At 40.1% G+C, this 25523-nt stretch overlaps 1 protein-coding gene across 1 annotated transcript; it reads right to left on the bottom strand.

The window, feature by feature from the left end:
- Positions 1-1318: 1318 nt before the first annotated feature.
- On the bottom strand, positions 1319-23794 carry LOC136044889 (hormonally up-regulated neu tumor-associated kinase-like). The gene is made up of 10 exons (XM_065730401.1): positions 23597-23794; positions 22392-22684; positions 18030-18085; positions 16271-16409; positions 12399-12526; positions 10534-10669; positions 9177-9354; positions 3818-4037; positions 2584-2985; positions 1319-1416 (listed from the first exon to the last, which is right to left on the bottom strand). Exons 1-10 carry the CDS (start codon positions 23792-23794, stop codon positions 1319-1321), a joined length of 1848 nt encoding a protein of 615 aa, XP_065586473.1.
- Positions 23795-25523: the final 1729 nt, after the last annotated feature.

The following is a 25523-nucleotide window of genomic DNA, read 5'->3' as shown; positions in this document are numbered from 1 at the left end:
GATATGGCCACTCTGTGCTAGCTACAGATAACATTTTTCAGTGGTGTTGGAGAAAGTTGGGAGGAGGCCAGGTTGAAGCTAGCACTTCAATACCTGTATAGAAAGGAAAGGAATGAAATCTCTCTCCACATGATGTCTAAAAAGCAATACGTAGATGTGGAGTATCAAAGAAACTTTTATTCCCACATTGTGACCTGTAGAGGGCCAAGCAAGGCAGAAGGTGGCATATTGTTAATATTCCTTTATTTTTAGTAAAACAATCCTGGAAATAAGAAATGATGTTGCCTCGAGGATAGAAAAACTAGAGAGAGGTGACATGGACCTCACAAAGACTTTCATTCCCTTAACATTGATCTTCCTGGGCTTTGTTTTAGTCAGGAGCTGAAATGGGGACTGGGTGTTCTCTTGTGGCTGTCATCTCCTTGGCACTCACGTAGACACATGTGGAGTGAGTTGGTAAAGGAGGAGCTTCTCTTGCTGTCCTCTCACTAAGAGCTCTCGCAGGAGATGGAAGATAATGGTAGAGCTGTTTGGAAAATGGAATTTCAACTCAGTGGAAAAGTTAGAGTATTTTGATGCTATTGTCATCTGGAATTCAGGGATAAAGACAAAATATTAGAAAGTGTCAAGGAAAGAAATTTTTCATGGAAAAAAATGATGTGGAGGAAAAAGCTTTTGGACATTTATGGTCAGACTGAAGCACTTCAGTATTGTGAAAGGAAATAGTAAATTGAAATGTCTACTTACAGCTGAAACCATTTGTGTCAAACTGTATATTCAAACAAAAAGCATTTTCTGAGGCAGATGCAAAGCTGAAAATGCTAAGACACAAAGATTGAATAAATTCTGAGGAAACCAGGTTTTCTGAGAAAAACTTTATCTGAGAATCACTCAGCTACCTCCAGGTTCTGATTTTTGTAGTACCACAGTCTCTGTGCTACTCATTAGCTTTCGAGCTCATAAAGCAAGTGCCAGGTATGTGCTTGCTTGCCATTTGCCCATCCAGAAACCATGGTTCCTTCCTTCCCCTCTGGTTTCTTTCTGTAACCCAGTGATTAGAAGGTACATACTCCTACAGTCCACAACTACTTCATTCGCCATTTGAAAGTGAATCAGATAAACTGAGCAAAATCTAAGCCATTAAATTGTAATGGACTTTTGCAATACTTAAAATTGGATTTGTAAAATTATGAACAAGAACAATATGCATAGAACTCATTAAAATCTGTGGTTGCTTAAGCAAAAAGCAATGTCATGAATTTAGATGAATTTAGTTGTAGGGATGACTACCCAAATGATTCCCAAGTACCGCCTAGCATTAATTGGAAACCTTTGGCATGTCTTCTACATGTAAGCTTGCAAATGTGAGGAGTCCCAGCATATCTTCATCTCTGGTGTAGTGAACTAAGCTCAAATCTGTTGAAGTTGAGAGATGTAAATTTATATAAACTGATTTGAGGACAGACTCACCTTCCAAGTTTAGTGCTATAAAAACATAATTAAGAAGTGTAAATACTTGAAATTGAAAGCAAATGCATGTTTTCAATAGTAAGGAACAAATGCTGCAAAGGCACATGATTGCAAATATGCAGTTGTAATTAGGTTGTTACATTTACAAGGAAAAAGTGTGGATTTGTTCCTTTCAGGGAAGATATGTTGCATAGTCTCCATTAATTAGAATGCACACAATCAAAGATGATAAGTAAGTAAAACCAGGGCCGTGGCTACTCTGTTTATTAAGACAATTAAAAAAATCTATTATTCTTTCATCACTGCTTCTTGTTTACCTTTTGCATTATGTTCACAGCTTAATAAAAACTGCCTGACCAGCTTTATTTCCTGAATGGTGTGCATAAGCACAAACAACACACATTTGGGACAATGCATGTATTGATTCAAAATCCTTAAAAACATATCTTCTGTCTGCTCTTTTTCACTTACATGTGCTGGATGCCGTCCTGTTACAGTGGTGTTTATTCTTCTGCATCTTTGGTGTGCTCCAAAAAAATTTGTAACCCAATATGTGATAGCAATCAGAGGAGGCACATAATATCCTTCTTTGTGTTTTGAGGTGTCACATGTTAGGATTTGATAAGTCTCTCCTTCCTTTTACATCTCCCTTGGTTTCTGACCATCCTTATTTCTTTTCTACTCTTTCCACTTGTTTTCTTTTGATGCTCTGTGAGTGCTTTATTTATGCAAAATTTAACTTTAAAATCTCTGCTTTTTCCCCCAGCCTGGCTTGGCATGGTGGAGATAAAGCTGGAAGACTTATGTCTGTAGTTTTAGATGTGTGTCTGAGTTGGTTCAAGTTTTTCTTAGCTTTCCTGTTGCAGCAATAAGTTGTTTTTTCTTTAGACTGCTTCATACTTCTTACAGTAAGCATTTGCTCATGGGACATGGGGAAGGCTGGTGGTTTTGAACCATTGACTAAAATCAGCGGGCAGATATTTGTATGTTGCTGTGATCCGCCTAGCCTGGAAAGCTTTCTAGCCTTGGTTTCTCTCAGGGCAGTTTGTTGCAGCCTGGGAAGAGGGGAGAACTGGGGAGAGACAGTCATTAGGTGGTTGGTGCCTTCTTTACCAGGGTGCCATTGTATTGGCATGGAAATACTGTCATCTACTGCCTTCAGAAGGTCTTTAAACCTAATGTCCTGCTGAGGCAAAGGACTCTTGGTAATAGTTCTGTTTTCCATCAGTGACCGGGGAGGTACTTTGCTTGTGCTTGTCATTGCTTGGATATTTGAAGAAGGAGGTTGGTTGTTTGCTACTGTGGTCTGTGATTTCTCTTCCTGGAGACATGATTTTCTGGCTTCAGCCAAGTCCTCAAAATCCTTCAGATTCTCCTGAAAGACCAAAAGTGGCTGATATGTCGATTCACGTAGCGTACTCTTGCTTGATGATGTAGGAGGTCCAAGATGAACCAACTCTCTGTCTGCAAACTTGGAAACTAAATAGAATATAGGATAAGTCAGATTGGCTTTTGCTGCAATGAAGAAAAATAACATTAATATCAAATCAGCTTTGTCACAAATAGAAAATATATGATTGTAGACAGAGCACTTGTAAAGGAATAAATAAGAACAAGTCTTGACATGAGATACAATTTTGCACTTGAGATTAAATATATGTATATATCATCTAAGGGTAAGAAACCAGAAATTTTCTGATTGAATGAACAGTCTTAAATGAACATCTCTGCATAAAGCTGCCTGGCTTAGTTTTGGTGACCATCATACCTTCATATTTCTGTGGCTATTTATCCAATTAATTTAACTATATGTCATATGTAAATAGATGTGCGCATGCAGTAACTGGAGCAGATATAGGTCTATGTTCAGATCTGAAGTTTGATCATCCACTATTAGGCATCTACATATGTTTTTAAAGACTATTAAAAATGATGCCATGGAAGTCAGTGGAACATCTTCTTGAATGTGACTCTTACCCCGTACACATTTAGCTTGGGAATTTAAATAATTTCTTTTTATCATTATTATTATTTTAACTGATGAATGTCTATTTTTGGAGGCACTGTAGCAATTAACCTGCATAATGATGAACAATTATTTGTAAACAGAACCTGCAGAATATAAATTAGATCAGTTATTGTCTTGCTATTTTTTTTCCACCTGAGTAGCATTAAATAAATAACCAAACTTGAGGGTAGGAGACAATGGCTCAAAATATTTGTCATTTCAAAGTGAAAGGATATTTCTATGGCATTTTCAGGAACTGTGTTCTCTTTTATTTTTCCCAGACATATATCCTAGAACTCTTTTACGCTGAGATGCTAAGACTGTATTTTAGAGTAGTACCTTTTGTCAATTGTTCCTGGTTTTCAGATGTAATTACAATCTCATCTTGTTGAATCGCATCTGGCATTGCCAGGGTTACTACCGAAGGGAAAGTCTTACTGTCATTATTTCTGAGATTTTCCAGAGTGTCCATTTCAGCCTGCTGGGAAATTGGAATTTCTGACTCCTCATTCACATGTTTATTGGAATTATTATTGTGTTTTTCTATGGTGCTTTCCCTCTGCAAAATTATCAAACAGCATTTGATTAGTATGAAAGAAAAAAGCCACTTTGAACTTCAAAGGACATTACAGTTCAACGTGTAATGGGAAATCTTGCTTATACACAGACCCTATTTCCACAAACCAACTGTTCCTCTGAGCATACCCCATGCCTGAGGTTCTTCAAATGACGCTGCATGTGGACTGATAGACCCTTCCTCCCACTGCACAGGACACAGTGAGTTTTCATGAAAATCCACATAAATGTCCTGCTACAGAACGAAGCCCCATGATGAGCTATCACAGACTCATAGAATTGTAGGGGCTAGAAGGGACCTCTAGAGATCACAGAGTCCAGCTCCCTGCCAAAGCAGCTCCCTAGCCCAGGTTGCACAGGTAGGAATCCAGGCGGGTCTGGAACGTCTCCAGAGAAGGAGACTCCACCACCTCTCTGTGCAGCTGTGCCACTGCTCCGTCACTGCACTGGGAAGAAGTTCCCACGCACATTTATACAGAACTTCCTGTTTCAGTTTGTGGCCATTTCCCCTCATCCTATCACCACACATTGCTGAGAAGAGTCCAGCCTCATCCCTTTGCCTCCCGCTCCTTAGATATTTGTAGACATGGATCAGATCCCCTCTGAATCTTCTTTTTTCAAGGCTGAACAGACCCAGGTCTCTCAGCCTTTTCTCATATGGAAGGCGTTCCATACCCTTTTATTATCATTGTGGCCCTCCACTGAACTCTTTCAAGGAGATGCCTGTCTTTTTTGTACTGGGGAGCCCAGAACTGGACACAATATTCTGTACCATGTGCTTTTTCCTCTAAGACCTTCTTCCCCTAAGGCTGGCCCTCTTGAAAAAGATGTTTCTGCAGCGCATTAATTATCTACATGGATATTCCAGTTCAGTACCAAGACTTATTTTTGCACATTTTCTGTATCATCTCTGACAGACCCACTTTATTGACATATCTGCCACTTCAAAGATTATCTGTAGTGAGTTTTGATCTTTTCATTGGCATCCCCACCTCATACAATATTACTGCTTCAGGAAAAAATGGTTTTCTTTCATTCTTTCATAGAAAAACATTCCCCTTGTGAATGATACGTTTTTAATATATTGAGCCATCAGAAGAAAAGTGGGAGTAATTTTGGAAAAGAGGTGCTTTTGAAAGTTTGCATGTATTTTATGAGTTATAAAAATGTTTGGAAAACTCTTAAGGGCCCCAGAACTCATGCTTTTGGGGTTACTCCATCCTTCCTAGATATTTGCAGCACCCAATCACAATCAAGGAAATTATTTTTTAAGTATTTATAAGAAGAAATACAATATGTTAAAGTTGACAACATATTGCTAAAACCACACCAGATCAGCTGGGAATTGGAGATGTCATAAGCATTTTAGGCTATGCAATCAAATAGTCCCCCAGGATTTTACACGCTGCTAGTTAAGAAAACAAATTTTCATCTTACATTTTGCAAGCTGTCACCTTATATACAGTATATCAGAAAACTTGCCATGACTGCTTTTACTGCCAGACCTCTTAGGAGCTAATTGGTTAAGCACCTGGGCAGGAAGCTTTTTGGCAGAAATGCTATTTTCTGCAAGGACTAGCTATAAAGTTCTGGATGGCAAATTGTAATCATTAAGGCTCCCTCTTCTACAACAGAACACATAAAATGTAAATACATTGCTTGGAGAAATTACGATGCATAAAAGGACAGGCTGTGTTTTAAGTTTATCCAATGACTTACGGCTCAAATTTGAACATGGAAAGGATCTTATGCCTTTTTCAGGGTCAAGCTTTCAGCAGACTTCTCTAATTGCACCCAGGAAAATGAGAATCCCATCTGTTTGCATCCAACAAAACTATTATTTGCATGTACAAATGTTAGCTTGTGTATACAAGGAGGAGCTGCAAACACAATGACTCACACTGTTTCCCCCAACACAGATTTTTTTTTTCTACGTGAAAAATAATTTCCACAGATTTTTTTTTTTCCAGTTGTAGAATTGCTGCTAAAAATTTGTCCCCAGGAAATTGTACATTTCTTTGGTACTGTGTTAAAAATCACAGCCCAGTCTGCTGCCTAGAATGAGCTGAACATGGTGGTTTATGAATATGTGTTTGAATACCAAACATGTTTTGCTCTGATTGTACTGGTAGAGCTTTTATTGTGTGCTATTCATGAGTACTGTCATGAACACAAATACTTTTCCATTTGTGTTGATATTTGATATATTTGGTTCTTTACGGGCAGAACTTTCAGAGGAGCCGGATGACTATTTTCTCAACAATTAGCTGAGGGGAAGGTTTTCAGTTTGCTTGTGTTCCTTTACAAATGTTAGCTCTCCATCAACATCTCTTTTCATAGGCAGACAAGAATACATGATATTCTTTACAGTCCTTTACCACGGTTTGTTTTCCAGCGCTTGGTTTTACCTGCAAATTTGTTAGCTGTTACTTGCTTCACTCAGATTTAAATTGGCACTCATTTAGATGCAAAAGCAAATGCTTATGCATTAATTTTATGCTCACAAGTTGTTGTTGAACTCCATAAAGTTAAAGCAGATGCATACGTTTGCAAGTTCTGGAAAGCTGAAACAATGTTGTGTGGTTTAATGACGGCTCACACACTGCTAGTAATAAATAGCGAATAGCTGGCATTATACATAACAAAAAGAACATCCATCTATCCATTTTGAAATATCCTTGGCATAATTTGAAGTAAAACTTTCGAATACCCATGCTGTTGTAATTAACTCTAGTACTATTACCAGGGGCTCAACTAGAAGGTGAAAAAAAAGTGGGGAACCTCCCCCCTCACCCTCTGTTGACATCCTCACACTTTTCACTCTGTTTTGCAGCCACAGCCAGGAGATGAGGCAGGCATGGCAACCTGCTATGGAGTTGCCCGTGCTTGGCCTCTTCTGAACCAAAGAGAAGAATCTTTCCTAGGGCTGATGCCCCACCAGAGCCTTTCTTTCTTTTTCCAATTTACTCCACTTATGCTTTGGGCTAAGTTTTGTCTTTATGTCAATGTATGTGTGAAGGAGCTTTTGCTGAAGAACAGGACAGAGAATACTGGAAAAATAAGAGCAAGAAAGCTCTGCTTGGTATCTTAGCCGGCCTTCCCCATTCCCACACTTTTTTTTGGTCTGAACCTCAGCTTTTCTAGGCAGTTGGAGTACTATTGTAGAAACTGGCAAGGAGGCAGCAGCACTGGTCATCATTGTTTGAAAGAGCTCTTTAGTAAGAATCAATAAAGCTTGAATATAAAGCTTCTGAGAGGTGATCATTGTTAACTACAACTGCTTGCAGAGCCTAACTGCCAACAAGGGAAAAATACTAATTTTCATAATGCAAAAGAATATAAGAGGGATTAGAAGGATAAAATTAAGGAACAAACAATGTAGAGTGAATATTTGGGGGAAGAAACAATGTTATGAAAACTCCTAGTTAACAATAACCTCTAAATAGTACTCTCAGTGTTGCTCTGATTGGTAGCAGGTTGTGAGTTTTTTAGTTTAACGGTATCATTTACAAACTCTGTGATTGTAAAAAACAGGAAACAAGCCTTCAGTGACAGGGAAAGGTATCCAGTATTCTCCTAGTATCAGATATTACAAAGTATTGTTTATGTTAGATTCCAATCTGCCACAATTTTTCATCAGAGGAAAAGAACTCGTCATGCCTTTCTTAAGTTTGTCCTCCTTTCCTCCTTTTTCTACCAAAATCTTAAGCCTGATTGGACAACATACATATACTGAGACTTCAAAACAATAATCCATACCATTATTAGTCAACAGCTAGAACCATTTTTGAGTCTGTCTGAATTCCACTTGTCCCTCTGCCTTGCAGAGGACCCTTTGGTTCCGGATGGCAGGAAGCATCACAGACTGCTTCTTGGTTTGGACCCTGCTTTATGCACTTGCCCGCTGCCCTGCCCTTCTAGAAAAAGTGGCAGAGGATCTGAAATGCTGCCACTTATCCATAAGGTTCCATCTCTGAGGGCTGTAAATCAACTTGATATCCAGAGTTTCAAGAGAACTGGTCCACAGCCTTGACAACACAGCTCTTTCTGTCTGACCTGTGATTTAGTGGACTCAGTTTAAAATTATGATAGGAAAAAAGCCAGATACGTGAAGGAAGCCTCCTCCCCCTATGTACGCACACACTCCCCTACTCATATTTTTGAATTATGGCTCTGCCTGCAAACACTACTCAGGCTGCTGCTACCTTGGGGCTGTGTGTTGGGATGGGGATCTGGATCTGCTCAAGCTCATCTAAATAATTTCTGGAGGAGTCAACTGGACCTTCTCAAAATACAGCTTCTCCAGGGTGAAGGTTTTGAATGGGAGGCTAATCGCTGATGTGTGTTGTTCTGTAGCTGAAACTTTTCCCACTGCACTTGTGTGTTAGAAGCTGGAACTTGGCTTCCTGTCTGTCCAGTTTCTGCCTGAAGCAAAATTTTTATGACTGAGCTGTGAACCCCTGAGTGGAGACGGTTGTAAAAGAAAAGCTTACAGCCTTTTTAACTAGTTGTGGCCTTTCTAGCGATTACCATAATATTTTCAATTTATTTTAAAAAATGTTTGTTCCCTCTGATCTCATCCATGTCCCTGAGTGAGTCAAAGCTGGAGTCCAGGGGTAAGATACAGTGGAAAAAGTGCCAAAAAGATACTGGCAAATGATTTTACCGTTTTCATAGTTCTTCACCCACCTCCCCAGACTTTGGACCATACCTGCTTGGAGCAGTCTGAAACAGAAGGGATGGTAATGTCACTGGGATGCTAATGCTCCTTTTCCCAAAGGAAAAATAATCTTTTATGTAAAGCAAATTATTTCTCAATCCCATTACAACCAGCAGCTCATTAAAAAAAACAAAAAAACAACAACAAAAAAAAAACAAACCCCAAACCCATTAATATATATATTTATTTATTTATGTAAAAAATCTTTTAAAATAATCATTGCTGAGAATACTAGAATAGTCTTCCAAAGACTAGATCTGCAATTACTTTACCATTTGGGGTAGGTTTTGTCTCCATTCTGCATCCTGCCATGTTTTCCTAGATGCTGCATGGCTGTAGCAATGCTCCTTGTAAGAGAAATGTAGAGAGAACACTGTGCATATCATGATCATCATGTCTTACCTGGGTTCTTCTGTGTGATTTCTGGTACCTGAGCAGTTTCTTCAGCAATAAGCAATAAGAAGCCATGGCAGAAGAGGGTTTGTTATTTATTAAAATTTGGGTAACTTCTGAAAAACTGAATTCCATCATTTCTGTCATATAGTTTAAAACAACAGGATTCAATTCACTGAGGCAAAGTCTGAAACAGGAAAAAATACTTCAACACAAACAGTGCAGCCAGGCACACTATCAAGATTTACTAAAAGCTGGCAAGGTACTCTTCTTGCTGCATCTAGAGGTGGCTGCAGTTTAGATAAGCACAGTGCAATACATTGTTGTGCAGAAACACTGCACCTGGCTGTTCTAACCTCGCTGCTGGGCTGAGTTTTTTTGACTGTAGTGTTAAATGCCTTATTGTTGATACAAGTGATTACTCTGAAAGGACACCCACTGGGATTAAGCTTGAAAATTAGAAGGTGAAAAACAACTTTTTCTCATTACGGTGTGTATATTTGGGTTCTCAAATGGATTAACAGAGGGAGATAGCAGGGACATCAGAAGACATGAAGAGCCTCAAAGGCAGGAAAACCTTAAAGGACAAAAAGATAAAACCCTATGGAAAGTATGGGATGATTTTTATTCTTAGTGATATGAAATAGCAAAATTAAACTAGTTATGTTATAATGAGAAATAATTTACTCACAGGATGCTGTGAGTAGTTTCATAAATACTGCAGCTGTGGGTTCTAAAGCAGTGAAGACATATTTTCAAACTTGTCCATAGAATCATGGAACCATAGAGATTGGAAGGGACCTCAGGTGGTCCAACTTTGAGATTAATGGGAACTGCCATTAGGAGGGTCAGAGATGGGCACAGTTCTCAGAGAGCAGAGCAACCTCATCAAGATGAGATAAGTTTCCAATTGCGCTGGCTATGACTTATGGTAGACAACATGCTAAGAAAAAGTGAAGACTAATTATGTCCAATTATGAAGATGGATGAGAATAGAAGTCTTTAGAATGACAGGAACTTCGGTGTAAAATAAAAATATCATTCCTTCAGGTAGGAATCTGAGACCTTGTTAGGCAGGAAAGGATTAAAAGCAAATTCCAGAAATTAGTGGCACCAGCGAGGCATGTCAGGAGCAATATTACTTATACGATGGATATAAGCAGTTTAATAAGAATGTTTTCTCTCATATAAAATTTACCTATGGTTAGAAAAGTTGACATATTTTCTGAAATAAAATTCTAGCATTTTGGGACAGCCTGGAACCAGTTTCTAAACAAACAAAACCTTAAAAAAACCATCAGTTCTGCCCTCCCCAAGCCTCAGATCCTGAAAACCTGGGCTAAGAGGGAGATGTGAAATTTATTACCTGTTCTCACTGGTAGTAGTGTTCAGGATTTTCTTGGTGAAACCTTCGTTCAACCATTTGTCTTTCATTGCTTCTTTGACTCCAGGCCTCTTAACAGGGTCAGGCTCAAGTAAGGACTGCATAAACTGTACAGCTCCTGCACAGGATTTGGATGAAATCGTATAATTCCAGTAAACCCTGATTATTCAGTCAGGTCAACATTTTCCTTCTTCAGAAATGTAGCACATTCCCTGCTTCTCTACACTGTAAGAACTTAAACTAAAATCCACCCTGTAGGGCTACCTGCTCTCTAAAACAACTCCAGTTCTCCTGAGGTTTCTGTGGTCCCATGTGGTGCCCCTGTGTTTCCAGGTATGTCTGAATAAGTTGGACAGTATGGGCCCTGTCAGGAAGGAAGATGTGGACATGTGGATGCTGCTATGGACGCGGTGCTGGACCTTGCTTCCCGATTTACTTGATTTATCCAATTTATCCTGATGATAGCATCAGTAATCAACTGCAGCATTGTGCACACTCAGCACATGATCAAGGTTCTGTGAACGGGCACATGAAGTTATTTTGTCCAACAAAGAAACTAATCACATTGATAAAACTGTATGGAAGGAGGGAGGTGCACCCCTGTGCCCAGATAACATATTGTGCTTTGGCTTCCTAGTGTTGGGTCAGGGCAAGCTTAAATGTTCCCATATGTTGGCCAACTAGTTCCAATACTGCACAAAGTAATTTATGTATGTATGTATGTATTTTTGAGAAAACTCTACCAAATTCTTCCACATTCCTTGGGGATTCTTTAAAATAAGCAAAACAGTAAGTGAGCATTAAACTGGGGACATAACACTCCTATTACTTTGTAATCTCCTTCAGAAGAACTTAGATCTGAAGCATGCAATACTGTGCTACTGCTGTCCCACTGAATTCCCAGTGGACAAGGGAACAATGGAGTTATCCACAATCTTCCACTGACTGTGTGGGCTTTGTTGAAAAACAGAGATAATGTATTTATTAGTAGCAGCTAGAACAATAGCATAAATAAGAAAAATCAGAAATGCTATAATTGCGACAGTAGAGAGCTTGTAGAAAAATGGATCTGCTGTCTGGTAGCCAATCTCCAAAGAAAGATAAATGGGAGTTTAATGTACAAATATTCTAGACAGCTAGAGTAGATATCCTCATGCCACTTACTGGGGGAGAAAAAGAAATTATATTATTATTTTATCTTAATATTGTGACTGCAGACTAGATCCAGCTAGCTCATCCTGGAACTGTCTCCTGCTTCCCAGTGCTTGGCCGCAGGCAGTCACTGCAGCTCATCTTGGTTCCCCTGCTCATTCTTGCTTAATGTCAGAGCAAAGCTACTCAAAGTGGTGGGGGGGTCTGAACTTAAGCTGGTAGACAGCTAGGCAAGACCAGGCTCATTCTCAGCCTTCTGCTTGTATCACTGAAAGTGCAGGATATAAAGGGGCTGTGAGAAGCTGCCATACTCTGTGATGATCAACAGAGACGATGCCAGTCCAGGTGTAGAGAAAACTGGGACTAAAGCCAGAGGTGTGTGGGAATTCTGAGCTTTGTGGGAGTAAATTTTTTTTGTCTTCTTGTGTAAAAGTAATATGCATTTTATTCCACCTATATAAGAACCAAGCACAGTGGTCTTTTGAAAAGAGACAGCATCTTCATCTTCCTACCAGGCTGTCAGACACAGATCTTGTCTAAGACGCTTAAGTTATTTCTAAGAGAAAACAAACAAACTAGAAGTTTTGTACTGTCTGCCAGAGAGAAGTTTATAGTACTGATAAATCTATCTCATGAATTACACCTTATATATATACACATTAGTATTCTTTATAAAAAAAGAATGAGTCCATTACCAGGGGAGATATCTGGTGGAATTGGGCTGATTTCTCCAATTACCATCTTTTGATGTAGTTGCTTGATATTAAAAGGCTCCACTGTGAAGGGTAATGTGCCAGTTAGCATAGCAAACATGCTAACACCTCTGTAAAAGAAAAAAAACCCCAAACATTAGAGCTTTATATAATGCTAATGAATATCCTTAAAAAAAAAAAAAAAAAAAAGACAGTGCTGTGAGACTGGTTTTGGAGATTTGACTTCAGTGTCAAGAATAAGTTTACAAATTATCATCTCCAAACATAAATTTTGTACTGAGAAGACATCTTACACTTTTTCTCATGAGTAGATGTTGTTTTATCGATAAAAGAAAACTGTGGGAAGTGTGCATAAAACAGTCTCTACACTGAGCGACTGGAAGGCCTGCACTGTTGAAAGTGGAAATTTGCTGTTTATTTTTTAAACAAACTCATTGAAGTGTTAGTGCGGTGTACCCAGCCCATCAGAATAAAGTATTTCTGTTTCAAGACTGAGTGACAACACGAAGCTGCAACTGATCTGGTAGATCCTGTTCCAAATAGTAATTCAATTCTTCTTGCTTTGCTCGGATTGCTAAATTAGGTGTGACTTACACCTAGAAGGCATTCATTTGGTAACAGCTTGCTGTTGGCTAGAGGCTTAAAGTTTTAACTCTTGCAAAATAGTAACACTTTGCTAGCATGATGACCAAGCCTTAGGAAGGCTGAGGACACTTGGGTTGTCCATTCTGGAGGAGGCTGAGAGGTGACGTTGCTTTCTGCATATTCCCAAGGAATGGAGAGGGAGGTGCTGGGCTCTGCTCCTTGTAACTGATGACATAACATATGGAAGTGGCGAAGTGCTGTGCCAGAAGATGCTTAGACTGGGCATTAGGAAAAATTTCTTTACTGTGAAAGCCGTCAAACACTGGAACAGGCTTCCAACCTAGAGAGGTTGTTGATGTCCCGTGGCTGTCAGTGTTCAAGAGGCATTTGGATAATGTCCTTAATAAAATACCTCAAATTTTAGTTGACCCTGGAGTGGTCAGGCAGTTTGATTTAGTGATCTTTGATGGTCCCTACCAACTGAAACAAACCTATTCCGTTCCATTCCGTCCCGTCCCATCCTACCCTACCCTACCCTACCCTACCCTACCCTACCCTACCCTACCCTACCCTACCCTACCCTACCCTACCCTACCCTGTCCTGTCCTGTCCTGTCCTGTCCTGTCCTGTCCTGTCCTGTCCTAATTGTTGAGCTGGATTGCGTTGAACTAGAAAACTGTGGATTAATTCTTTTCATTGCTAGAACTAGACTAGTATTTGCATTACTTTAAGCAGCTAAAACGTAAGCATCAGTAGTTATCAATGGAAGGAGATAAACCTCTCCAATAGAGTCATCACAACAATGTAATACAGCTATTTGGTCTAGAGTTAAGTATTTCAGGAGATAAACTATCTCCCTACGCAGACAATAGCAGGACACTACCTGCCTAGCATAACTCAGATGCTTGGTTATATGGCCAGAGCTAGGTGAGATCATTCTCTTCTTACCTTATCAAACCTTCTGATAAATCTAGTCCTTGAATGCAACTTTTTTTGTACAACTTCCATGATGAATTCTTTGATGAAAAGCATACAGAGATACAAAGAAAATGTATTGCAGTGACACAGAATAGATACGCTTGTTGACTGGAGTAGCGAGGATTGTAGTTCTATAACCCATAACATGGCATGGGTTAAGTGTAAATGGAATTAAAGTAAGAAGAGAGCCACTTTATGTTCTCCGGTGAATAGGAGCAGCATGCAGTGCAAGTGGAACTCTAATATCATTACAGCATTAAATACATTTCTGTTTTCAACACTGCAAATGCTACCACACAGTTTAACTTTCTGGTGATGGTATACACAATTGGTACATTAAACTGGCAACAATTCTTTTCATCAGCCTGTTGGGTGAAGAAATCCCCAAGGAAGGAGAATCTGGGGGATGGATAGAGCTGCTGTCCTAAAATGTCCTTCAAAATCTTGTCTACTAAATGTAACTAGTTAACAGTAATGCACAAAGTAGTTAATTGTAGTGGGACTCAAACATTAATTAGCTATAACAGACTACATTTTCTGTACCCCACCAAATTCTCTGGATTAGTTTGAATGCAGCAGCTGCTTACTTAATTCAGCCTGTGCACAACAGCTAATCATTTTCCAGTTCTCCAAAACATCTTTAAAATCTTATGCAGAAAAATCATCAGTAGGCAAAATGGGCATTGCTATTCCACGTTGCCTTCTAGGAGCCTCAGCTGCATTGCAGTTATATCTGGTTAGTTTTCTGAATGTGTTTCTGAAGGAATTTGTCTGCCTCAACTCCTTGTCAGCCTTACTGTGTAAAGTCAGACAGTGGAATCCTTCAAATCCAGAATCCAGTTGATCTGTAATCCCTCATTATTTCATGTCAATAGGAGTAAACTATCTTTCTAATCAATGTTAATCCATCATATGCTTTACATTTAAGGCTCAGGATATGTCTGTGCTAAACACCAAGGACCTTGTATGAATTTTATACTGCCCTTGATCAGTTTTGTGATGTTTATTAACAGAGTAAGCTCAGTAGGTGGTTCTAAAGTTACTGCTTTGCCTTCATTTAGCCATCTGAAATGTGAAATAAGTATAATCCTATTTAAGTGCTGACAGCATCCTTTAGACGTGATTCATCTGGGTAATGTCTAAATAAATTCAGAGTAGTGCCCTTGAAATCCAGACATACTGAAGTAGTTCAGGAGAATTTGTCCTTCATCCTTAACTTTGTGTACCATTAATATCCTGTAAATTTAGAAGAAGCTGAGTTATAAGGCTCATGGCTAGGTCAAAACCCTATTATACTGTATGTCTGTCAGAAACAGGTCTTGAGAAGAATAACGTACATTATTTACTTGTGCTTATGTGCATGTGCATCTCTGTCTGTATACAGAGAATTGTGAATCCGATTGAAAAAGTTTCTTAGATGCTCCGAATTTCTCTCTCTGGGTGACAGAATCTCTCTCTTCTGAGCATACAGTAACACATCTGCGTTAGATGTCTAAATGTAGCTACCAGCACTACTGTAGTTCAACCTAAAACTCTCTGTCCTCTTTAGATACACAGTTTAGGAAAGACTGACAAGAATTCCTGAAAGAAATTCCATATATTTGAAGATGGGCAAAGAGGTGGGCATACCAGTTCTGTTGCTTTTCTTCTGACAGGTGTCCAAAACGAGATGGTTTGGCTTGGGATCAAGTGCAATGTTGAGTGCTGAAATCCATTAGATCAATGTAGATGTGGAATGGGATGGGATGAGGCATTTCAAAGTTAAAAAGTGCAATTACTCTTACATGCCTTGTGAGCTGTTTGAAATCCACTGGCTTTTATCATGGGTTTGATATCACCCTGAACTTTACGCTACCGTTTGTTAGTTGAAATACTGAAGTTTCAATGTTCTTTTTTTCTGACAATATACCTTGGGCAGTAAATGCTTATTCTTAATTACTGGACTTCCAAAGTGAACTTGTGTGCCAGAGTGACAGGAGGGCGAGAGATTCATTTGGGGGGCCCTTACATGCAAGTTCTTTGTCATTTCAGAATAGGTTCCTAAAGCCTGATGCCCTACCTTCAGAGTTACTCTGGAGCAGCATGCATATTGCTCAGTCATTCTTTTTCTGTAGTGTTTTGCAATGAATGCACATTTTAAAACTTATTTGTCCTAACCTTCTCTGAGGTCTCTCTGGCTTGCCCTGTTGATACTCTAAAGCAGAGTGTCCCCAACCCATTTATATCAGAGTCATATTCCAACCATTCAGTGCTGAGAGCATTTCAGTAAGTATATTTTTAGATCTACTTACATGGACCAGACATCCACCTTTGGGCCATACTTTCTATGAGCAAGGAGTTCAGGGGCAGCGTAAGCCGGGCTCCCACACTGGGTATGTAACAGCTCCTGAGAGAGGCCCTCAAACTTCACAGTATTGCTCAGTCCAAAATCTGATGGCCATAAAAAACAAAAGTAAAACAATCTCTTCTCAAAATACTTTACCAATCTTCCAAAGACAGGAAAAAGATACAAAACCAGTACACATTATGAGTGCAGCTAACTGTGCTTTATCTCCTTGCACAGCATTTGTAGTATAGCAGATGCCTTTAGGGCAGAGCTTTGTGATTGTTGCATGTAACAGAGCAGTCTTCCATATCTGAAAAATGAGGACTACAGGAAGTTTGGTTTGCTGAGGGACCATTACTTGCAGTGGCAAAATATATACAGAGCAGTGGAAACAAATAACCTAGATGTGCTAGAGTCACTGCTGAGTCCATGCTACTTCACTGGTGGGTCTAACGTGATGGTTGATAGCATGGGTACCCCAGCACACCCAAAGCAGTGGGTTGAGCATCTAGGGCCAGATAGAGGGTCTCTTGCTGTGTGACCAAATCAGGAGATAGCCTGGGGTTTTCATCAAGAGAATGGGGCCTAGCGGCCACTGTTGGTGGCCTAAACAAATCCCTAGGATTTGCCCAGAGGAGGAGGAGGAGGAGTGCTCCTATAATCATTTACAAAAGGGAGACCAACTGAGTAAGCATCTCCTCAGGCATCATCTTCTCTTGGCTATATTTGCTGACAAAAGCCGCTCAGCTAGCATTAGCATCTGGTGACATCTCAGCTTGCTTGCGTGGGTACAAACAAATGTGCCATGGATTACTGGAACAGTAACAGCAAAGCTACCCAGTCATGAGTCCGTATGCTGGCTTTAGTTGGGTTTGGTTTACCTATTCTGGCTTGCCTCAGTTGACTGCATGCTCATACAGAAGCTCAGCCCCACAGCTGAGTGAGCATGGCTGATTGAGTTACAACATCTAGCTCAGCAGGCTGTGCTTTGAGCCTGTTGTAAATGTGGGGTAAAATGTGCTGGCTTAAGCCTTTTTCTCTGTATGTGTGCATGCGTGTGAGGGCAGGGGGGAAAAGGTGTGATTGTACAGGATTGGCTGGCAGTCAAGCTGGGATGAAGAGCTGGTTCCTTTTTTTTTTTTTTTCTCAGAGGTGTTAAGCTTTTAAAAGTTTAGGAAACAGTGGGTTAAACACGTGGCATCTCTAAAAGTGAGCTTCCCTTGCGGGGATTTTTCCGTGTGGTTTCTGTAGAATAAAATTAATGTTTCTCTGAGCTGTGTTAACTGCTTGGTGAAAATTCCCCCATTTTTATAAATGTTTGCTTCAGAACTCTAGTGAAGTTTCTGTTAGTGACCAAATGATGAGGTTTCTAGTTTAAGTAATGACTCAACAGAAGCTAGTGGACCCATACCTGCATTTTGCCCCAGTTTCTTTCTCTATAAATCATTTCTACTAGAAACAGCTTTCTATACATAAAAGCTGTAATTTTATTCTTGCTTCTCTAGCAATACAGTAGGGAAAATGACAGACAAAATTGTTTGCTGTGTTTTCCTGAAAATATGTTTTAGTTAAAGCTCAAATAAACTAAATAAATATAAATAAACTTTATACCAAATAAATAATTGCAAATTCCCTCATACCAAAGTGCTTTTTAAATAGCATCTGGATTGTCACTGAAAGCCACCCAAAGTAAAAAGTGGAAAACATAGTTAACATGTTCATACCAACAATTTTGATGTTGTTGTTCTCATCAAGAAGAAAATTTTCAATTTTCAGATCTCTGAAATGAAGAAAGAAAGCAAACTTTAAGATTTCTGGTGTCCCAGCTATAGCCACTTGCAGATATATTTTAGCAAAATTTAGTTGAAATAACAACAATAGTACTGCACAGCCCTGCCTACAATTGTAACAAGATCCTAAAGTTTTCATGTTGTGGAAAGTTTCTGTATTTAATGGAGAATTTTATGAGTATTTTTAAATAGTTTCTTCATTTTAGAAATGATCCATTCTACTGGTGCATTATTTTGGAAAAGAAATAGTATTTATTTCTTTGTTTGAGTGAAAAAGGAAGTTGCTGCATGCTTGGACCTAGAGTGTTTTTGTCATTGCTTGAAGCACTGAGCACTGTTAAATATTTCTACTTTCCTGTGGAGTACATTGTGTTTGTGGGATTGGGACGATGAGGGGGAGCTGAGAAGAGAGCCATGCCTTGCCCCAAGTGATGTGCCTGAGCTAGGTTGGGGAAGATACTTGAAGGTGTAGCCACCTCCAGGGTGATGTCCGTGCACCCAGGACCGGCCAGGGATGGCTGCCCCACTGGAGGATGTAACTTAGAGCTGCAGGAGGAATGCTCCTAGCTGGCTAAGTGGCTTACTGGCTTATTGTGGGAACATTTATATTCTCACAAATTAAAACCAAAAGACAGAATATTGCTCCACAGTGGGGAGTGCCCAAGTGGCAGCTGAAATGTTTTGCAACGCAGGGGAATCCTCTGCTGGTGTAGGCTGGCTGTTGGCATCCAGTCCAGCTGCCTGCAATGCTTTGCTGGACCCCACCATGGCCCCTTATGAAATTGGGACTGGTGAGTCTGGCAGTGATGAAAATCCCTTGGTTCTATGGGGACACAGAGAGGTGAAAGTAAATTTGAGAAGCAGCTCTGAGTACAAGGAAGTTCTTTTGCTAGCCCAAAGACCTGCAAGTGTAGATGAGAACAAGACAGGAAGAGGGGATGGGAGGAAGAACAGAAGCACACAACATGAGTAGGGAAGACCAGCACCACATAGCCAGCAGCATGCTTCTGCAGGAATGAAGACTGGCAGTGTAATGGTGCTCCCAATGCCTGTTATTATGGGAGCATCTGTTCATCTCAGTGGCTCCAGTTGAGACAGTGTTGCACTTGAAAACGTGCCACCCCAGGCTTAGAATGGGATGGGAATGGTTTTAATGATAAATTTTAAATAAGTTTTAATTTCAATAAAGTGTGTTCTGGAGTGGCAAATCAGTCAGTGCTCAGAAGCTTGGAGGTCGATGAAAGATAACTTTATACCACAGTAGCTCAACTGTGTGCACTAAACCTCGTGGTTTAAAACCAGTTGGGATTCAGGCCACTGCAGATCTGATATTTCTGTCGTTTTTAGCACCCCGTGAAACACTTTAATGACTTTTATTGCTCTCCAATTAAATGTTACTTTGGATCCCCACAACTGCTGGTCTGATCCCCACAACACAGATGAGCACTTAGTTAACGGAACATTTGTTCTCTTGCCTGATAAACCTGATAATGATAGCTATTAACATCTACAAAGTGTCTGAAGTTATCCTGCATCAAAAATACATTTTATTCTTTCTTTTCTGAAGAAAACTTTCCCAGAAATGGTGTAACTTTAAGCAACTTCATGCAACTTTTCTTGTTCCCATGGGGATTTCAGAAAGAGTGCCTAGAGGGCAGCTTGTGATGTTTGTCCAGGTCTTTGGTCCAGCAGTGATTCAAAAGGATATATGTGGGCTTTTTTTTTTTTAATGGGAGAGGGGAAAATATCCAGGAAAAAATATCCAGGAAAAATTTGAAATTGTACACACAGGCAGATTACTGACACTTAGCAAATGCCAACTGTAGGACATGGTAGCTGGCTATGTGTGTGCACTACCCCAACTCAGTTGTGAGGTAATATGATTTAGCTTATATATATTTATTAGAGGCTTTAAAGCTAAGTTGCATTACCTCACTGCTTTGGCATGTCTAGAGCAGACACAGGGATGATTAGCAGAATTCAGATGATGAGTGCAAGTATGTGATGCTGCTTTACTTGATCTTGTGCCTGAGCCCTCTTGTATAGGGACAGCAAAAAGTTGTGTGATGGATGAACAGGCAAATGTGGCCATGCTCTGTCTTTTTACTTATTTTGTAACTCAAGCATCAAAATCTACTCTGCTTTTTCATGGATAAAAAACTAGGCTTTGCCTTAATTTAAGCCATCAGCATTTGTTGGATCAGTGCTGATTTTTGTGCTGAACAGAAGTTAAACTCAGGGAACAAAATAGCTGTCAAAATAGGGCACAAGATTTCTGATGGGCCATATTAGCTTGGACAAAAATAGCTAAGAAACTGGTCAGTTTTTTCATCAAGTATCTCATTAAGACAAAGGGAAATACATTTTTTCAAAGGTATATCCTAAAGTCAAAAATCGGCAACATGCATGTCATCGGAAGTGAATTAAATTAGCCAATTCCTAATCTCATCTCTTAGGAATGAGATATTGTAGACACCAAGCATCTTCATTCTAGTAAAATGAAGAGGCCCTAGGCACAGCTCTAGGCACTGGCATGCAGTTATCCACCTCATGGAAGTGTTATCATTCTGTCTGGTTTTACGAGCACCTCCCCAGCTGTGCAGAGCAGACCCATTTCCAAAAACATCTGGGAATCCCTCCCTTCCTTTGGTGGAAGTAATGCAAAGAGTTGAGCTGTACTGAGTACTTAGATGAGAAAATCAGATCCACTTTGTGAGGTAACTTTCCTATTTCTGTGCTCATCTTGCTGGAAACACTGATGCCTTATTTTCAGAAGAGGATACACCCACAATTATCCTCATTAGTTTAACCTCTGCAGTGACTTGTTTTAAATCACAGCAATTGGAGCTGAGCATGGGAGCCCTTCCAGATCCACGGGATGTGCTGAGGATGTCAGGCCATCACCATATCCGGCCAAATTTCTGCTCCATTCCAGTCTGCTTCCAGTTGCAAGTTCATGGCCACTGCTATTGCTGTGACCCTCAAAGCTAGCAGTGGATCATGAGCTGAGGAGCATAACCCTGCAAACATATCTCCTTAGGACCATTTTGCTCCTGTCTGCTCTTAGAGTGTGCACTACATATCTCTCTTTCCTGGCAAAACGATAACAACAGTTCAAGAGAGAAGGGGAAGGAATCAGGCTACTCTCCTGCTCACTTGGAAGAGCTGTTTCCAAGCAATGAAAAGGGAGAAGGGTTGTGAAATTCATGAGGAATGTTGTCATGGGAAGAACTTAAACATTATGTTTGTGGGCACTGAAAAAATGCTGTAGAATAGATTATCTAGGGACCCAGCAAGTTAGAGATGTCAGCCTGGACTGCACGCATGAAGCCCCTTGCGTTTGTTTTCTGGTGTTTTCTGTTTGTTTCTATGTTTAAATTCTCTATGTAGAGAATTATTCTTCCTTGTCTGTTCCTTATTAATTAAAAAAAAATCAATAATTACATGCTGAATTGCAAGTATTTCAAGTTTAGCACACAAAGCATTTGCAAATGCTGAGCCATCACATTCAGAGCTTATTTGTTTCATGGTTGCTGTAATGATGCAGTCACCAGGATTACTTGTTAGGTCTTGGAGGCTTTCTCAATGAGTGCATTTATCATTTAAATTGAAGGATCTGATTGACTGTGAATTATTACAGAAAACCAGAAAAAATGGTGGGAAAAATTGTTTCTTGCCTTTTCTTCTGCTTAAAATGGAAGTTCATTCTGCTGCTCTCGGCATACAATCTGGGGCTCATAGTGGGGGGAAGAAAATTTGCACTCCAGCAGCAGCAGAAGTCATGATCTGTTCCAATAATGCAAAAGCCAATGTGTCAGGTCACTTGATGTGACGCACTATATGATTTTCTCTTTGCAGCTGGTGAGCTGTGATTCTCCAGTAGCAGCTCGCTCCATTGCTAATCTGTCTTGGGTGATGGCTGGTTGTTTCAATATGTTGTGGCTAACCAAGTGAGATCAGTATTTATTTACATAGCCACTCTGGAGTATTTGAACTTGATACAAGTTTGTCATCAGCTAATACTGAGATATTTGTGGCAAGGTGTTAATTTGTTGTGCTCATCATCCTTCATTCTTGGATTTTGTTACTTTCTACCCTCTCCCCCCCCAGGACTGCATAACAGCTTAATGTCTACAACTACTGAAACAAAATGCTTTATTAACATGATAATGTTATCTTTGGAAACACTATTTTTGTGAGGAAAAATTAAAGAAAATCTCTTTCTGAAGAAGAGTTCTCTTTTTTTCATGCACACTTTCTTGCTTTACTGATCTTTGAGAGGGAAAAACACCTTACCTGTGAACAATCCCATGGCAGTGCAGGTACCCAACTGCAGACAGAATCTGCCTGGTGTATCTCCTTACTTCCCTTTCTGCCAGCCTCTGTTTGTCACAGATTCTGTCCAGGAGGTCCCCACCAAGACACAGCTCCATCACCATGTAATAGGAGTTGTCAGTCTCCAGGGTCTCATAAAGTTGGACAACATTGGGGTGCTTGATCATCTGGTGTATCCGGGGCTCTCGCTTCATGTTTTTTAACACGTAGGAATCCTGCTTGGCTTTTCTCTTGTCAATGACTTTTATGGCTACCTAAATTATAGGGTATACGTAAATAGGCAACAAGCTTTGCAATCCAGATTAATTTTCAAATGTATGGATGGTAAGCTGGAATATGGGAGAAGCTGATGTGGTCATGGTGTTGATTACTGCTATCACCAAGGTGGTCATCCCCAATGGAAGAAAACACTTCTCTTTAAGGCCAAAGCGGGAAGGCTGAGCTCTACCATAAACACCACTCTGACTGCAATAATCAGTATATATATAACACTCACAGTTACAAAAGACCTACATACAAACTTCATCTGTAGCATATCACATCTCTTTTTCTAGCATGTTTCCCCCCTGATTTGGTCTAAAAGCCATTCATGATACAGCAAGGGATCAAAACCTTTGCAGTTTGGGAAACCACTGATGCTACTGAAGCTGTAAGGAAAGCAAAAATTAAAAAAAAAATTATCCAGATTTGATGGTAATCCTCCTTTCCATAGTTAGGGTTTGTGATGTATAATTTCAGCCCATCTGGAGACAACAAATCATCTGTGTCTTGCCGTACAAGTGAATGCGTTTGGAGTGGAAAGCTTTCAAAATGTGTTGTCCGAAGCCTTAAGGGTCAGATACATGTCCCTCATTACTCACCAAAGATTACCAGTAAAGCAGATTTGAAATTGTCCTTGTGCCATACCCTCTACTCTCTTTCACAAGGAGTATATCTTTGTTGCCTGTATTGTCTTATAATTGTGAAAACAGTTGTACTCAGTACATATTCACACATGTGACTGATTATACATGAGCAATAAACTCGCTTTATGAGGTTAATTTATGAGGATAAGGTTCAGAGGATAATTTGCTGAATAGATTGTGGTTTGCAGATTAAATGGTCTGCAGTTCTCTGACAAAAGCCACTGCAAGGCTAATGACAGTGCCCTCCCACTGGGCGCTTACCTTCTCCCCCGTGGGGACATGCAGCCCCTCCATCACCTTGGCAAAGGAGCCCTTGTTGATCATTCTGCCTACTAAATAAGTCCCCACTTGTTTGGTGTGAGGGAAGTCTTTCCCGCTCTCCCGAGGCATCTTGCTAAAACAAGCAGGTATTTTTATAGCCTTCATGTTTTCCTCCCATTCTGGTAATATCCTGTCCATGTTGCCAGTTTCTGTCATCTTGCCCTCTGAGCCTGCTTTGGTTGCTGTGGGCATCTCTGGAGAGTTGTTGCTGCTTTTTAGATGTAGCTTCTGATTCCTAGCAGATCCAGGCACTAAGTCTACGCATCTCGTGATGCAAGTGCCACCCGCTGAGCACAGAGCAAGTAAACCCTTCCCTCTGTGACTTCATTTTGTCACTGATCTCTACCCTGGGCACACAGCTCTGCTCAAGCGGAACCAAGTGGGAGATGATTAACCTAACCTGATACACGGTGTCAGTGAGTGTCCCAGAGCAGCTGAGCCAGGTGACACATAATCCCAGCACCAGTCTGTGACATGCTGCTCTCTTCCACCTGAAACAGCTCTCTAAACACATACTCGGTACAAGCTGCACCACAATGAGCCATAGATCTCCTTGCAGGTGTGTAAGGGCCCACTGTTATTCTCAAAACATGGCGGTAGTTGTTATCAGTGTAAAGCTGAGCTATGTACCTGATTTTGTCTGAGCACTGATGCATTCGCTGTACAAAGCACATAAACACACACTTGTAGAGCATTTAACTTCCAGCGTCCTGAGCTAAGCACAGGGCTCACAGAGGTATCTTTTACTTCTTGGGATTTAATTTCTCTTCTGTAAAATGTAGCAGTATATGAGAGAGTTTTTCTCCTTAGAGAAACGACTCACAAAAAACAAGAAAAAACAGTTCTGTCATTCTTTTTTTTATTATTTTCTTTTCTGCAGCTGTTGTCCATCTACATGTGACTTCATTACCTCTGTCCTTTCTGAAGTCATGGAGAGAAAAGAGCCTTTCCAGAGAGCTCTTTCACATACCTGCAATTTGAGCCGGGAGTTGCCATCTCTCTGTACTGACTGCAATGAAATCTCAGGGAACCAAAGCTCTTCCATAACTTAGCATGATGATGAATCCTTTCTCCACCCTTCATCACTTGGAGACAAACTATAAGCAATGATCTGCTCGCTTGATTTGACTCACAAGCTCAAGAGGAGCAAAAATTTTCCAGGATGAGTGAAAATGAGAAGGAATTAAAAAAAAAAAAGTGTTTTAAATCTAAAATGGATTTAATGTAATGATTTACAGTTTCAACTGTTGTGGACAAGTTCAGTGCATCACCATCTGCACACAGCTGCTGGCAGTCATAAACACTCCTTGCCTTTCTGTGCCTAAGGAAAAGATGAAGCCCCACAAAGCTCTGCAGGTTGTCTGCTCATAGCACAGGTTGTCATGCTTTGAGCTCTATCTGCAGTACTGCTGGAATGGGACTTCGTTTGCTAAATTAAGTGCCTTTCTTGCTTTTCTTCCTGTTCTGCATAGAAATCCAGAAGAAAAGAGAGATCGTTTTCCAAGGATAGAGGGAAGAAATTCTTGATTTGTGCTCGCTACTTGCTTTGCCTCCTTCCTGTCTTCCTGGACTGCTGTTCATCCACTGAAAACAAGGAAAAAAAAAAAAAAAACAAGCAAGGGGAACCACTGCTTGGGATAGAAAACCCATATTTCTGGCAGGTTTCAGCAGAAAGGAAAAAACCTCTTTAAAAATATAACAAACCTTAAAACATGATAGCTAGCTAAGTTAACTATTGCTATTGTTGGGGAGAAGCCCAATCTGACACCTTCAAAAATGTTGAAACTGAAAAGCTTCAAAATACGTTCTAAAGTGATTTTTTGGCACACCAGAGGATTAAAAAAGAGAGACAGGGAAGAAGGAGCAA

Source organism: Cyrtonyx montezumae, unplaced genomic scaffold (assembly GCF_038088225.1).
Source record: "Cyrtonyx montezumae isolate F1298 unplaced genomic scaffold, pur_monq_1.0 scaffold_13, whole genome shotgun sequence".
Lineage (NCBI taxonomy): Eukaryota > Metazoa > Chordata > Aves > Galliformes > Odontophoridae > Cyrtonyx > Cyrtonyx montezumae.
This window is presented reverse-complemented; position numbering and strand designations above follow the sequence as displayed.